The sequence below is a fragment of the Lynx rufus genome, unplaced genomic scaffold (assembly GCF_022079265.1).
Source record: "Lynx rufus isolate CCGP_SWC_20201006 ecotype Redwood Valley unplaced genomic scaffold, mLynRuf1.p SCAF_6, whole genome shotgun sequence".
NCBI lineage: Eukaryota > Metazoa > Chordata > Mammalia > Carnivora > Felidae > Lynx > Lynx rufus.
In genome coordinates, this window is record NW_025814878.1 from 93,319,169 (window position 1) to 93,335,326 (window position 16,158).

The window sequence follows — 16,158 nt, forward strand, 5'->3', positions numbered from 1 at the left end:
GATTAAATGAAGGTGTTAGGATGTGAGGGAGGGAAGGAAGCACTGAAGGTGTATATATAATGTGGAACGGAGGGATTATGGAGAAGTCTTAACAGAATGAACCGTAGATCACAGCTGAAATTATAAAAAGCTGGAATTGGAATTTGGACAGAATAGCTTATAGGTATCACATGAAACAGAACATGAAATTCACATAATACAGAACATACTGGAACATAATTTTTTTTTGAAATAGCAAGGGACAGTGATGATGTCTAGCTATTCAGAGCCACTGGAAATCATTTCTTAGAGTTGGAAAGACATCCTGCATTACACCTTTATAGTCTTACTCTGATTATATTGGCCCTACTTTAAAGTCCTAAGAAAGCTCTGGGATTTGTAAATAGAAATCCAAGTCTTTGATCAAGTGAGTGGTTTTGCTTTAGCAGTTTGATACTACCTTGTTCATAATACAGAATGACAGTCTTACTTTACATTGCTTTCTATAGATTTTTTTTTTACTCTTCTTGTAAATGAGCATATCTTCCTGTCCATTTCTCTTCCTTACTATTTTCCACTCCAAACTGTGGATGAATGAATGAATTGTTGAACAAAGGAAGAAAGGAATATATAAAGCTATGTTTAGATGTGCAGGGGTTGGAAAAATCCCCCTGCCCTGGTTCTTTTGGTGGGTCTAGTAGTTAAATGAAAAAAAAAAAATGTACAAAAGGGAAACCAACAAAAGCATGAGAAGCTCAAGGATAGCCAAGCAATTGAGGCTTAAGCACCATTCTTAACCAAGGAGAAGGGAAGTAGGGATCTGGGTCTTCAGAGGAAAAGGACAGTTCATAGGAAGATGGGAAGGGCAAAAGTTAAGTAAACAAGTTTGTCATGCCACACAGAGACAGTGGGACACAGAGAGGAATTTGAATATACAGCCTCTGTGGAGCTCCCCCCAGCTTACCACACCTAGCCTATAATTTTTATAGTTATCTTTTCTGATAGCTCTCTTCCTGGATCAGGCTCTGAATCTAAATTTTTAGAGGCAGTTAATAGGGAGGTGAAAAGCCCTTTCTCAGTCTTTTGGGCCTTGATTGTCTTAAGCTCAAAATAATCTACATGCCACAGTGGCACATTTTGGGAAGACTCATTCTGAACCCCTTCAGTCTCATGTGTAAAACTTCACCAAGAAGGTTCACTGTCCAGAAGTTGAGTTATAGATTGCTCCATCTCACTTGAGCAGTCTCTTAGTCCTGAGAATAGATGAGTTCATTTAAGCACTTGTGTTTCCTTTCAGGAAGTGGTGATACAGGTGGACTCCCAAAGTTAATTTTATGGTGTAATCGGGTATTTAATAAGAGACATTTTTATGGAAACAAAAGAAGAAAATGGTTAATAATGGGACAGACTATGATTCCAGTTTCTGAGTTCTGAAGCCAAGTAGTTGAGAAAATTTCTAGATGACTAGTTTGAAGCATCATCAGATGGCGTGAGGGCTGGCAGAGACAATCTGATGGATATTCCTGGTTTGTAGTTTGAATGTCTTTGGTGATCTAAGTGGTCACTGAGCAACCTGCATGAAAACTGTCCATATGTAAACTGTTGTGATTTCTCTGAAGTTCGTATCAAATTGTCCAACTCTAGCTTGCATGGTTCAGGGAAAAGGGAAATTTTAGTTCTCAGTGATTCCAAGTCAAAAGATAGGAGAAGCTTGAAATGTAAATTTTGAGAGTTGTAGCCAAATAACGGAAAAAGTGGAAGAATTCAGAATCTAATCCAATTTATAGGTAGAAAACAAAATCTCAGAGACAATTACCAGCACCAGAATTTGATATCCACAAAGGTGTATTTTGCTCAAACATAGTTTTTGTCTCTACAATCATTCCATTTTTATTAAAGTAATTTACTTAAGTACATAGGAAGACTAATTTGTTCACAGGTTAAGTCTGGTTTTAATAAATTTGGCACGATTACTTACGCAATTGGAGCAAGAATGGTGATTGATCATATAGGCTCTTTTAAATATGCTTTGCTCAAACTTTTAAAAGTTTATTTTCAGAGAGAGAGAGAGAGAGAGAGAGAGAGAGAGTGAGAGTGAGAGTATGGGGGGTGGGGAGGGTTAGAGACAGAGAATTCCAAGCACTAACAGTGCAGAACCTGATGTGGGGCTTGAACCCAGGGACTGTGAGATCATGACCTGAGCTGAAATCAAGAGTTGAATGCTCACCCAACTGAGCCGCCCAGGCACCCCTGGAACCTTTTATAAAAATTCTCAGATTGAACTTTTAAAAGGCAGGAAGGCAAGGAAATCAAGGCAGTGACTTGCCATTGTCTTCACCAGCAATACCTGTAGATTCAGGTTAATTATTCTCTTCTAAGGTTTTCCAAATATATTGAGGTTTCTATACCTGCCAAGAAGTGACTGTATTCACCTGGCAAGACTGCTAGGAACCTTGTAAGCAAGGTGCCAAACTGATTTTTCTAAGAGGTTTTATTAGCTCTATAACATAAACCTTAGTTCCTTAAAGCCATCTGGTCCTATCTGAGTCTGTGCACATCATTCTCCAAATAGGATATTTCATTCAAAGCCTTGGTAATATAACTGATGTTTCCAATTGTGTCCTGTTGTTACAAGGACAACAGATTCTTATAGAACTTGGGCAAGTAAGTATTCTGCCATGAAACTAAGAAAACTCCCTGAGGGTTTCCAAATTCTTGAGGGTTCAGGTAGGGAGAAAAAGATAAACATTTCATCCATCTTTGCTTATAAGGATATATTCTGCTTAAAGTGCTCTCAGTCATAGCTTAGGAGGACAATTTTTCCGAGATCTGGAAAACTCATGAGTAAGGAACCAGTAATTTAAACAGAGTCAAAATTAAAGTCCTCTTCATCAGTTTATCAGTCCTATGTAATCAATTCTTGTTGATTTTGATCTTTTGTTAGCAATGTTACAAAGCCATCAGTTTTTCCCCCATTGAAGTTCTATAATTGGTTACTTCAGTGGCATAATCTGCAAGTTATCAGAAAATGTATTCTAGGTTTACCTTTCAGAGGCACAGTGAAAGCATGCAAGTTCTTCCCAGAAGGACTCTTACTCCCTTAAGGCCAGAATTTTTACAATACTTACACAGAATCCTTTCCATGAATTTCTTTGAAGTGGAAACACTTTTGCAGAAACACTTTTACAAAAACATCAAAGTAAAACAATAACTGTGAGTGACAAAGGCTTAAAAGTGGCAATGTTAAAGGTCAGATGAAAATTCATTATAATGTAGCTGACAAGGAATTTGGTTATTTCTGTGACACACACAGTATTGTAATTGTAATTGTAATCAGAATTACAAGTGATAACATTATTAGGACATACCAGATTTCTAGGAATGTTATACAATTTCTGGAACATTTATCATATATACCTACAAAGACAATGTAAATAATGCTTAGTATTCTTTTTTGACAATGGTTCCTAGCTTGATTAGTTTAGCATCTCTTTTTTTAAAAAGACCAAACCTTTTGATATGTTCTAGGGACCCTCTAAAAAAATCCCAAAGTTGGCTCAATGTCAAAGATTTCATTTAGAATTCGATTTGGGGGAAATTTGTCAAAAATATCAATTTTTAAAACATGGGTGCCTGGGTGGCTCAGTCGGTTAAGCAACCAACTTCAGCTCAGTCAAATACAGAAGGGGTGCCTGGGTGGATCAGTTGGTTAAGCTTCTGACTGTGGCTCCCTGAGGTCATGATCTTGGACTTTGGCTCAGGTCATGGTCTTATGGTTCCTGAGTTCTAGCTCCATGTCAGGCTCTGTGCTGACAGCTCAGAGCCTGGAGCCTGCTTTAGATTACGTGTCTCCCTCTCTCTCTGCCCCTCCCCTACTCAAACCCTGTCTCTCTTTTTCTCTCTCAAAAATAAATAAACATTAAAAAAAATTTTAGAGCAAATACAAAAAATGAAATAGTTTAAAACACAAACCCATAAACCCTATTAGCTCTCTTAATAGAGAAGACTCAGTTTTCTTAAGTAATCAAAGACTTGGTAAATAAATGAAACACAAAGTTATTTTTACAGGACAAATTATCAAAATTTTTGTTTCTAGGCATATTGCTTAAAAAATAAAGAAAACACTTTATTATCTCTTATCAAAGTTAGACCAATAGTTCAAGAAAACTTTTAGTTTTCTCTTTAACTTTTTAACTTTTAGGAGATAAAATCAAGTTCCAGTTATACATAAGTACACTGTTGATACTAAACCTTATTGTTAAAATATGTATAATAACAATTCAATTTTAGCTGCTTGATAATACAGGGCAAAATTTTAAGACAATTTTCTAATAAATTAAATTGGGCAGTACCATCCAGGGTTAGAAAATACCATACATCAACAGCACACACATATAGACAGTCATGAACATATAAACACAGACATTAAAGTTTCCACTTTAAAATTTTAATCAGGAGATGGGTATTTGTGGAGAAGGCACATTAGGTGATTTTTTTATTCTAAGTTTCAAATAATCTTTTGTGGTTTTGTTTATCTTTTGATAAAAAAAATACCTTTCTGAAGTTGGTATTTTAAAGTGATGGCCTAAATAAGAATTCTAGGGAGGGCTAGGTAAAAGGTTTACCTTTCAGAGGCACAGTGAAAGAATCCAAGTTCTTCCCAGAAGAACTCTTACTCCCTTAAGGCTAGAATTTTTACAATACTTAAAAGCATTTTGAGATAAATGGAGGAGGTTTGGGGAGTGGTGAAAAGGCTAAGTGGTCTTTGTGTTGTGCCTGGAGTTGCATTTCTGGTTTTGCAAAGATTTTTAAGATAAAGAGCTTTGCTTTTAATATTTATTAAAAATTTTTAATGTTTATTTATTTTTGAAAGAGAGTGAGCTCAAGTGGGGGAGGGGCAGAGGGAGGAGGAGACAGAATCTGAAACAAGCTCCAGGCTCTAAGCTGTCTGCACAGAGCCAGATGGGGGGCTCGAACTCACAAACTGCTAGATCCTGAACTGAGATGAAGTTGGGTGTTAACTGACTGAGCCACCCAGGCACCCTCAGTTGCTTTTAATTCTTAAAGAACTAGAGTGAATTCTGGATGATAAAGGACTGACCTATCCATCCAAGTACATTGGAATATTTTTCTTTTCCTCTGGGCATTTAGCTCAGAGCAGAAGGTCCAAAAAAAAAAAAAAAAGAAATATACACACACACACACACACACACACACACACACACACATATACATATATATATATATAGGAGATACAATATTCACAAAATCTGGGGTCACTTCTAAAGATAACCAAAAGAAAGAGGGAATACCAAGCCACATTCTCAGGGCACGAAATGACACACAAGCTAGAAGGCAGTACCTATCCTTGGGAGAGAAAGGATCAATAACCAATGGGTCTAGGTTTGGAAAGGAAGGGATGTGAAATTTTATTTTTCTCTCTTAACGGGCCCTACAGACAAAGATGCAAGAGAGCTGAATCTGGCGTATTTGCTCTTAGCTGGCTTCTGCCAGTTTTCCTAGGGTCTCCTCTATAGACTCCAGGATTTGCCAGAATTTGGCATGATTTTTCATTTATTTTAATTTCCCTTAACTATGTAAGGGAATAATGTAGCATTTTACCAGAAAATTCCTTAGAATCTCGTCAACCGCAGGAGGTTAGGAAAGTCTGAATAAAATATTTAACGACTCTCCTTTCTGAGTGACCAATTCAACCTTACACCAGTTCACTGTAGGGTGAAAACCTCTACTATTGGTTTCATTAGTCCCTGAACATTGGCCTTTAGTTGATCCATTTCCTGATTATTTGCAGAAGGGCCTGGGAATTTGCTGAGGAGATAGGGTGGTTTTTAAGAAGGGGAATTAACATTGGGTGTGGACCTTAATTTTTGTTATAAATCTGATTTCTGTTAAGAGTCCCTAAGGCTAGCCATTATAATCCTTTGTATTCTTTTTTGTAGTTTGGTCTTTCCATAGGTACCAGTAAGACAATTATTTAGGATGAGCACTCTAGAAAATTCTTTTTCAAATATAGCTAATTCAGAGGATCCATAATCTGGCCATTGATGAGTAGGATCTTAAATTCTTAATAGTGACTCAAACCAATAAGCCTTTTTTCTGTAAGAGGCATCCCAAAGGAGAGTGCAGAGAATGCAGCCCTCGCAAAGTCCAGAAAGTTGACTTCCAGTATTAGCCTAAGAAAGCAAAAAATCTTCATGGTCACAGTTGGGAAGAATGGCATAGTGCAAATGGCATCTTTAGTTACTCTTGAGAATGTGTGTTGCCTCCAGTCATAAACTGGCTAGTCGTTGACACTGGTCAGGTGCTCCTGGAATAGGACTTTGCCCGCACTAACAAGACAAGTGAAGATTGAGATGATCCTTTATGGACCCGGACCCTTTCTGACAAACTCCCCTGAGAGCTGCCACAGTTGGACAAAAGGAATGCCACCTCACAAATTTAGAAAAGGAAAAAGGACTCTTGCTACTCTTGTTTCCATTGGACCCTGCAGCTAGAGCTCTGGGAGACTGACATGTTAAGAATTCTTTCCTTCTGCTGGTGTTTATCAGAGGTCCTAGGATCTCCCAGCTGCAGAAGTCCCAGAGTGAACAGTGTCCAGTTGCTGAAGGGCCCTTCATGGTCACCAATTGCAGGCATAGAAAAATTTTCCTTCTCTTTCTAGGTTTTTTTGAGGTTGTGGGGGGGCTGGTCTATTAATTAAACTGACACAAGACAGAGTAACCAAATTTAATTTCAAAGACACAAGAGGCCCAAAGACAGCAATTAGGCTTGCAGGTTATCCTGAGCCAAAGAGAAGAGGATAGGGGTCTGAAGTTTAAAAGGGAAGGAAGATAATTCACAGGAAGATGGGAAGAGCAAAAAGTTGGTAAACAAATATTAGTTGTGATGTACAGAGACAGTGGGACGTTGAAATGTGAACAGACATCCTGCCAAGCTCCCCTCAGCTTACCACACTTAGCTTATACTCTACAAAAGTTATCTTTGGTGATAGCTCTCTTCCTGGACCAGGCCCTCTTTGTGAAATCTTAGAGGCAGATAATGGAGAAGTAAAAAGTCCTTGGTGAGTCTTTAAGGGCCTTGTTTGTTTTCAGCTCAAAATAATCAACATGCTGCATTTTGGGGAGGCTTGTTCTGTACCCCTTCTGTTGGTAGGGAATGGTTTATTTTTCTACAAAAGGCTCATATTTATCATTAAAGACAAAATCAAGTTTATCTCTGAATGGAAGCTTTCCTTCTTGATGCCAGCTATTTGAGCATCTGGAACAGTTAGAGATAAGGTAGCTTCATAGAAGTTTATGACCTGCTCTCATACCAGTCATCCCTCCTAGTGGTCATTAAAGGTCCTTTATTATTTTTGAAATTATTTTTTATGTTTATTTTTGAGAGAGTGAGTGAGAGTGGGGGAAGGGCAGAGAGAGAGAGGGAGACCAAGAATCTAAAGCAGGCTCCAGGTTTTGAGCTGTCAGCACAGAGCCCTATGTGGGGCTCAAACTCACGAGCAGTGAGATCATGACTTGAGTCGAAGTCACATCCTCCACTGACTGAACCACGTCCTTCACTCTGAAAGTGACACGCTTTTGTTATACTCCATTGTCCAGATCTCACTTGAATGGTCATACCATGTGAGGGTGGCAGGAGAGTATGCATAGCAATTCCTACCATATAGACTTAACCTTTCTGCCAAATCTCTAGTCAGGCTCTTTTTTTCTGGATTGTAAGAGAGTATTAAATCTAACTGGGCATATTCAAAAACAAAAGAAATGGGCAAATTAAATTGAGGGCTATGTACATAGTATTTGATCCCAAAATGAAAAGGCCCTATTTAATTCTACTAAAATATCTCTCTGGCCCTTCCTCCCATCCTGCACAATTAGCTCTTTAGACTGATGTTCCCTTAGAATAATTATTTCATCAAGTGGCTCTGAGAAGTCAAAACATAAGAGACTCCGATGCTAAAATGTGCCTTGGGGCTGATTCCATTGCTAGGTGAAAGGTATGGGAATGTCTGCTTACCCAAATTTGGTTCTGGGCTACCTCAGGGTGAAGATAGCACTTTGATCACCAAGACCATAGTCCTGACAGATTATGGACATGGTCAGAAAATGTTTGATGAGATTTGGATGTTTGGATAGTTTGGAGGATGGTGGATCCACTGGGAGATATAAAATTTGAGAGAACAAAAAGTCAAGAAACATCTTGGAGGAAGTAGGGTTGAAAACACATCTCCTTTTTCACATTGCCCAGATATTTCTACACAAATGTAGGGACTGGAAAAGGCTCAATTTCTAGGGCATTCCACATGTTGGGATTAAAGCGTTCTTAGAAGGATAGCTTTGCTTATTTGTGATTATCCTTGGTCATCATAATCACATGGATAGACTGTGAGAGTGGTATGCAGGGACAGAGACAGGAATCTTGCCTGTCACTATGAATGCTCTGTATTCTGGTAGGGGTAGAAGGAATGGATGTGAAATTAAGTCTGTATATCTTCAAAGTAAATTTATGTAGGGAATTTAAGTGCAGTGATCATAAAATTTATGGTTCCAGTGTCGGTACTTTAATTTTTTTTAATGTTTTATTTATTTTTAAGAGAGTGCAAGCAGGGAAGGAGCAGAGACAGAGAGGAGGACACAGAATCCAAAGCAGGCTTCAGGCTCAGAGCTGTCAGCACAGAGCCCGATGTGGGGCTCAAACTCATAGTGAGGTGATGACCTGAGCCAAAGTCAGATGCTTAATGGACTGAGCCACTCAGGCTCTCCTCCAGTGTGGGTACTTTGAGGAAAACGGGCAAAATATTAATGACCTTGGACAACAGGTATAAACCAGGATGACTTCAAACACAAAGGGATGTATGGGTACCTTATTTTTCAGACCATGTTATTACAGTCAACCATCTGTAACAACAACTCTTCAAAATATTTAATAGCCCTCACTTGAAGCAAATTTAATCCTCATACTCCACCTGCTGTTTGTATTCCAGTGTTAAATAAACATTGTCAGAAACTCCCTTTGTAGGGTAATCCTTTACATGTTAAGTTATGTAGTTGCCTGTTCTCTATACCACAGCCTAAATAGCTCTAGTACTTTTTATCCTCTCACCTTTGCTATACCTGCAACTTTAATTCTTGTGCAGACCTTTCCTAAGTTTCTTGTCTCTTTAAATGGAGCCTGAAGCAGGACTGGCTTCTCCAGATAGGTTCCAACTGAATCCTGGAAAAACAGGGCTGTTTTAGACTGACCCCACCAGGTTAAACTTTTATCAAAGTACCCTGTTGCTCACTTGTCCTACTTGAGAATAGGAGGTTGTGGAATGAATTAGGCATAGTCTGAAGTACATGGAACATTTTTAAGTACAGTGTGGGTACCAGCTGTACTCTATTTAGGCAACATAATTTATTGAGTACTGCCCCCCCCCCCCCGCCCCGACTTCTCAGTATATGAAGAACATTTAAGCAGGGCTAGATTTTGGCTTACATGGAATGAACAAACACTCACGTGATGTGATTTAAGAAGGATCAGAAATTCAGCGGCCCCAGACCACCCCTCACCAGCCTGCTCACATTTCCAACATTAGAGACACCTCTGGGGTTTGAGGTACAGTGTCTCTAAAATGAAATCGGCCACCTGGAAAGCAAAGTGTAATAAAGCCGGTAGCAACCTCATCAGTTGGATTCAGAGCCCTAAGGAAACAAAACATAAGTTTTAATTAGAATTAGGGCCAGGAGAGGTCAGCGTGTTAGAATGCAGAGACAGGTGAGAAGTCAGAGAAGCAGTCTAGAAATTACCGAATGCAGGGCTGGGGTTGCTGCGGGGCAAGAACTGTCAGGATACAGCTGGTGTTGCCAGGCAACCTAATGTAGTTGTTTTGCTTCAGGCTGGCCTGAGGTTAGAAGCTCCAGGCAGGAAGATAGCAGTAGTCTTCTCAATGGATGGAGGTGGGAAGGAGTTTAATGGGGAAGCAGATTTTGAATAAATTTAACAATTTATTTTCCTTTTTTGAAACACTTGGGACTATTTCCCTCTCATAAGTATTCTGACTTCTTTTGCATTTTACATTGTCAGACTTCCAGGGAACATCAGGATATAAGTTTTTCATCTGTCCTGCCTAGCCTGGAAATCAAGAGACACTTTGTTAGGGTGAAAAGTTGTACCTTCAGGGTCTCCTTTGGCTTCCTCTACCTCTAAACCATTCTAACCAAGCCACCATTCTCTCTCATCTGCATTATTACCGTAACCTTCTGTTCATCTCCTGTTTCTACTCTGGCCTCCACCATTCTGTTACTGATACAGCAGCCAGAGTGAGCTTAGTAAAATACACTTCCTATTGTGTCATTCTTCTGCTCTAAAGTGCTCCAGTGGCTTTCTATCAGCCTGGAAATAAGTCTTTACCTGGGTCCTCTCTATACTTCCAAATTCTTTATTTCATTGTATTACTTTAATTGACTTCTTGCTCACTCTTCTCCATTTTACACTGGCCACGTGGCCCCTCCTATAGCAGTTAACACACCGTATGTGTTTCCCCCAATCAACTTGGAGAACGTGGCTGTTACAAGGCCCTTTCTAGACATCTGTATAACTTTCCCAAGACATCTGTATAACTTGGCACTCAATCCCATCATCCACCTCCTTCTATTCTTTTCTCAAAGTATACCTTCTTATGTAAACTTGAAACATGTCTCCTGTCCTTCAACTTCCTCTTCCCTTTCCCTCATTGATTTCTTTATGACACTTGCACATTTATTTTATTTTTTGCTGTTGTCTGTAAACTTCACGAAAAAGGGGTCCTTTGTTCACTGCAGTATGCCAGGGCTGATGAAATGAATGGATAAAGAAAGCCCAGCTAACTAATAATCACAGAACTCCAAGGAGCCCTTTGTAAGTTGACACTAATGACAAGGATCACAACTCTTCCTCCTCTAATATAGGGAACCTCCCCCCTCCCACCCCACGCCTGTACTCTCATAGGTATTTAGAGCTTCAGGACCAAGACTCTAGATATATTTTGATCTATCATAGCCAGTAATACCAGTGGAAGATTTCAACTGTATCCCACCCTGCTGAGGAGAACTGACAACAAAAACACGTATATTCCTTTAGACCACAGGACATTCTATTTTTTAGAAAAGCAGCGGCCCAGATGTTTGACCTAACTTCTTTTGTTGAAGCTTCTTTACCACATGCAGCTCCTTTGGAGTTTTTGAAAGCTTCCCTTAGACCATTCATGTGCAAATAATGATTCTAAGTGTCTTCCTCAGAGTATCAGGGAGCACTATGTAGAGTAAATTTTTGGTAGTTTTCTAAGCCATAATGACTGTGAACATCTTCTATTATATGACTAACTTCTATGAACTCTGAATAAATCATATCCATTTATTTGTTCCATAAGTGTTTACTGAGCATGTTCCATATGCCAGACTAAGTTCAGAAAGCTGGGATATAGCAGTGAACTTAAACAAGTCCATACGCTCAAGGGGTTCTTAGTCTAATGGGAAGAGACAGACAATAGATAAGTAGACATGCTCATAACGTGCTAGGTGGTGATGAATACTGGAAGAATAATGAAGATTAAGGGTGATAAAATGGAAAGGAGGATTTTTGTTTTGTTTGTTTTTTTCTGTATTATATAGGCTCTACAGAGAGCTGAGATAGGATGAAAGGGAGGGAGTGAGACACAGAGATACAAGGGGGAAGAGCAGTCCTGCGGGAGAAGTGCAAGTGCCCAGGGGTTGAGGGCACTGTGGGGAAATCAGTGTGGCTGGAGCAGGAGTGAAGGAGGAGTGGGAGAGCAGCTCTGAAAAGTAATAAGGTATAATATCTTGGAGGCCTCAAAAGCCATGGTAAAACTTTGGATTTTTCTCCAAAAAAAGGAAGGTCATGGAGGGTATTGAACCAGAGGAATGATGCGATTGATTGTAAGTTTTGCAGTGTTAATGAGGTTGCTGCCTTGGAGATGATTATTGAAAAGATAGAACACCGTTTGTTGATCAGGCTGAGAGAGGGCACATGAAGAGAGGATTTGAGGATGTTTCCATGTGCAGGCTTTAGCTGTTGCTTGAGTCCATTGGAGTTACTATCTAGAGTACCATAAACTAGATGGCTTATAAACAACTACTTTATTTTCCTTTTCTTTTGACTGGAAAGTCCAAGATCAGGGTGCTTACTGATTCAGTGTCTGGTGAGGACTTACTTCCTAGTTCACAGAAAGCTGTCTTTCTGTCTTGTCTCTGTGTCTTCACATGGTGGAAGTATAGTGGGGGCTCTTCAGAGTCTCTTTTTTAAAAATATTTTTTTTGAATTTTTTAATTTGTTTACATTAAAAAATTAAGTTTATTTAATTTGAGAGAGACTAAGACAGCATGAATGGGGAGGGGCAGAGAGAGAGGTAGAGAGAGAGTCCCAAGCAGGCTCTGCGTTGCCAACACAGAGCCTGGCGTGGTGCTTGAACTCATGAAACCGTGAGATCATGACCTGAGCTGAAATCAACAAGAGTCTGATGTTTAACCCTCTGGGGCAACCTAGGGGACCCCAGAGTTTGTTTTATAAGGACACTAATCCCATTCATGAGGGCTCTGCCAAAGGCTCTACCTCCAAATATTGTCACATTGGATATTAGGTTTCAACATACAAATTTGTGGGGGGCACAAATCTGCAGTCTGCAGCAGCAGCTTGAAAGTATGCAATTTACTGAAATGTGAAAGCCTGCAGAAGGATAGGCTGGAGAGGGACACACTAAAGTCTCAGTTATAGACATAATCACCTTAGGGTCCTGGTCTGGTCCTGCCTCAAGGGGCCATATGCATTGGTATAACTTTTTCAAAATTGTCTAGCCTCCCTCCACTGCTGTGAGTGTTTCAGTATATTTTATTTCCCATATGTTTTGAATGTCCCAAATGATCAGATTTCTGAAAATTCTGATTTTGAGATCAGGAAGCTTTTCTCTTCCATTACCTGTAGTGACAATTAGAATAATCAGTGTACTTCAAGAATGAGGACAAAATGAGTAATTGGGTTGTTTTAAGGCATTGTGAAGTCTTTTTTGCTCAAGGGCGTTGGTCATCTTAAACCTTATACTGTTGTATGAATGTCAACCATTCATCTGCTGGCTCTGTGTTCTACAAAAAAGATGTATATTGTCTGTTTGAATTTAGATCTTCCATACCCCAATACTACTCTTTGAAGTTGAAAGGAAGCTCCCTGGGGTGAAAGAAGAGAAATTAAAATCTAGTTTGTGAAGAGTATGATGCAGGGATTTTTTAGATAGTCTTGCCTTGAGCATCGTGCCAATCAGAATTATTAATGTATTTAATTTGCTGTTAAATTCATTTTTTTTTCCAGGAGAACGTTTCCAACAAGTAAAAAACTTACTCCTGTGCTCATTCATGGCATTATTCCGCCAGGTTTTGAATATGAGCTCTTACTTACCCTCTTAATGAAGTGAGTGCCCCTCTGTCGCCTCTCAAAAGTTCAAACTGAGGTTGACATTGCCAAGTGGAACAGGATGGGTGGAGTTGATGGTGTCAGCACTGGAGGTGGATAAAATTGTTGGCAGCTTCCAGAATAGGATACTGTCTCCAAAGTGTTTTGAGTTCCTTGTTGAAAGACCTTGAATAATTTCCATGTATTACTTTGATTATGGCTAGAACTCTATAAGGTAATCTGGTCTGCTATCGGCAATGACTCCTTTCATTGTAAATTTTAAACAAATAGGTGTATTTTAAAGTGATAATGAAATAATTTTAAACTATCCTTCCTTTAAAATATTAGAAAAGCTTTTCATGTCTTCATGTTAGCTTCATGTCACATGACAAACATCGATCAAGTATTAACTCCTCACCGAGCTAAATGCTAAATGATATATATTCATATTCTATCTTCACAATACACATATAAGCCAAGGACCACTTGGCTCAGAGGAGAGTCACCTTCCCACTTCAGACAGAGGAAAATGAGGAATAGTAATCAAATTATTTCCTCAGCTTTGTACATCAAAGTACATGGTAGAACCAGCTTTGTGCATCGTGTGTATGGTAGAGCCAGGTCGTTTGTTTTGAGAGTTTTCATTACCACACTGAAGGGCCCTTCCATGATGGTTTTTAAAAGACGTCGAAGAGTTGCTTCAGGAGTAGTATTAGATACAAAGCTACTAGAGTTACTAATGATTTATTTTAGGAATGTTCTCACTAGGGTAACTCCTTGAAAATTGATTTCCATATCCATATGGGCTTTCTTAGAGCAATTTATAGAATAGGGTTTTGCCTATGTCAGCTGTGCAGCTAGAGTCATGTGAGTGAATTAATGAATAAATGAATGAATAAAAAATACTGTTTGGGCCTATTTGTCTAATGACCACTATATGTGCAGCAGTATGCATGGCTTTGCCAAAATTCTTCGTAGCTACTTTGATCTCCGTTTTATTTCATTTGGTTTTTTCTCATTGCTTTGACAATGTTTTATTTTTTATTTGAAGTATAGTTGACACACGTTACATTAGTTTTAAGTGTACAACCTACTGATTTAACAAGTCAGCATGTTATACTGTCCTCACCACAAGCGAAGTTGCCATCTGTCATTATAAACATTATTACAGTACCATTGACTATATTCCCTGTGCTGTACTTTTCCCTATGACTTACTCATTGCACAGTTGGAAGCCTGTACCTCCCACTTGCCTTCACCCATGTTGCCAATCCTCCCACCCCCTTCCCCTCTGGCAGCCATTATTTCTCTGTATTCATAAGTCTGTTTCTGCTTTTTGTTTTTTAGATTCCACATGTAAGTGAAATCATATATTTGTCTTTGTCTGACTTATTTCACTTAGCATAATACCCTCTAGGTCCACCCATGTCTTTGCATATGGCAACATCTCATACTTGTTTATGGCTGGGTAATATTTCTGTGTGTGTGTGTGTGTACCACATCTTCTTTATCCACATCTTCTTTGTCTGTTGAGGGATGCTTAGGTTGCTTCAGTATTGTGGCTACTGTAAATAATGCTGTAATAAACATAGGGATACTTATATATTTTTGAATTAGTGTTTTTATTTTCTTTGAGTAAATTACTGGATCATATGGTATTTCTAACTTTTTGAGGACCCTTGTACTGTTTTCCACAGTGGCTACACCAATTTATATTCCCACCAACAGAGCATGAGTGTTCCTTCTTCTTCACTTCCTTACCATGACTTATTATTTCTTGTCTCTTTGATTCTACCCGTTCAGATAGGTGTAAGGTGATTAACCTCATTATGGTTAAGATTTGCATTTTCCTGATGATAGTGATATGGAGCATCATTTCATGTATCTGGTGGCCATTTGTATGTTTTCTTTGGAATAATGTCTATTCAGGTCCTCTGCCCATTTTTAATTGGATTATTTTATTATTTTTGGTGTTGAGTTGTATAAGTTCTTTTTTTATGTTTATTTTTTGAGACAGACAGAGAGACAGAACATGAGTGGGGGAGGGGCAGAGAGAGAGGGAGACAGAGGATCCAAAGCAGGCTCCAAGATCTGAGCTGTTAGCACAGAGCCGGAAGCAGCACCCGAACCCATGAACCATGAGATTGTGACATGAGTTGGAGTCTGATGCTTAACCAACTGAGCGACCCAGGTACCCCATACAAGTTCTTGATATATTTTGAATATTAACCCTTTATGATCTCCGTTTCATGGAACAGTAATTAATTAAATGACTCATATAGTTGCTGTAGTAGTACAGGTTATTTCACATGGGAATCTGGTTTTCTTTCTTCTTTTTTTTTTTTTTCTTTTTCCCTGAGGTATTTGGTTTTTGGTCTGAAAATTGGCTCAGCAATGTAAACCAGGAGATGGATCTTGACTTTTTATTGGAGCAGCTAACATCATTGACGGTACAACCTTAACCTTCAATAACTTCAGTTGTATAGATCAGGATGCCTGACACTCAACACTCTTTTCATTTATGTGGGATTACATTTGGTTGTGGAGGCCTGTCTAGTGCATCATGAGATGTTTAGCAGTATACCTGATCTCAACACACTAGATGCCAGTAGTTCCCAGCACTTGTGACACCAAAAATGTCTCTAGACATTGCCAAATGTCCCCTGGGGGACAAAGATTATCCTGTTGTAGAACCAGTGAAACTTTCAACAGTGGCATTACTACAGGTTACCAGGGACCATT

General features: G+C 39.1%; 1 protein-coding gene across 4 annotated transcripts in view; it reads left to right on the forward strand.

Moving 5' to 3' along the window:
* HMGCLL1 (3-hydroxymethyl-3-methylglutaryl-CoA lyase like 1) overlaps positions 1-16,158 on the forward strand; it is a 193,294-nt gene that overhangs the window by 16,652 nt on the left and 160,484 nt on the right. Inside the window, exons 2-4 of one of the 4 annotated variants that reach the window (XM_047103158.1) lie at positions 300-322; positions 6,568-6,590; positions 12,039-12,056. The exons of the other annotated variants lie outside the window; for them this stretch is intronic. Of the exons in view, the coding sequence (XP_046959114.1) occupies positions 300-322; positions 6,568-6,590; positions 12,039-12,056 (64 nt within the window). The remainder of the gene's footprint in view (positions 1-299; positions 323-6,567; positions 6,591-12,038; positions 12,057-16,158) is intronic. 4 annotated transcript variants of the gene reach the window in all.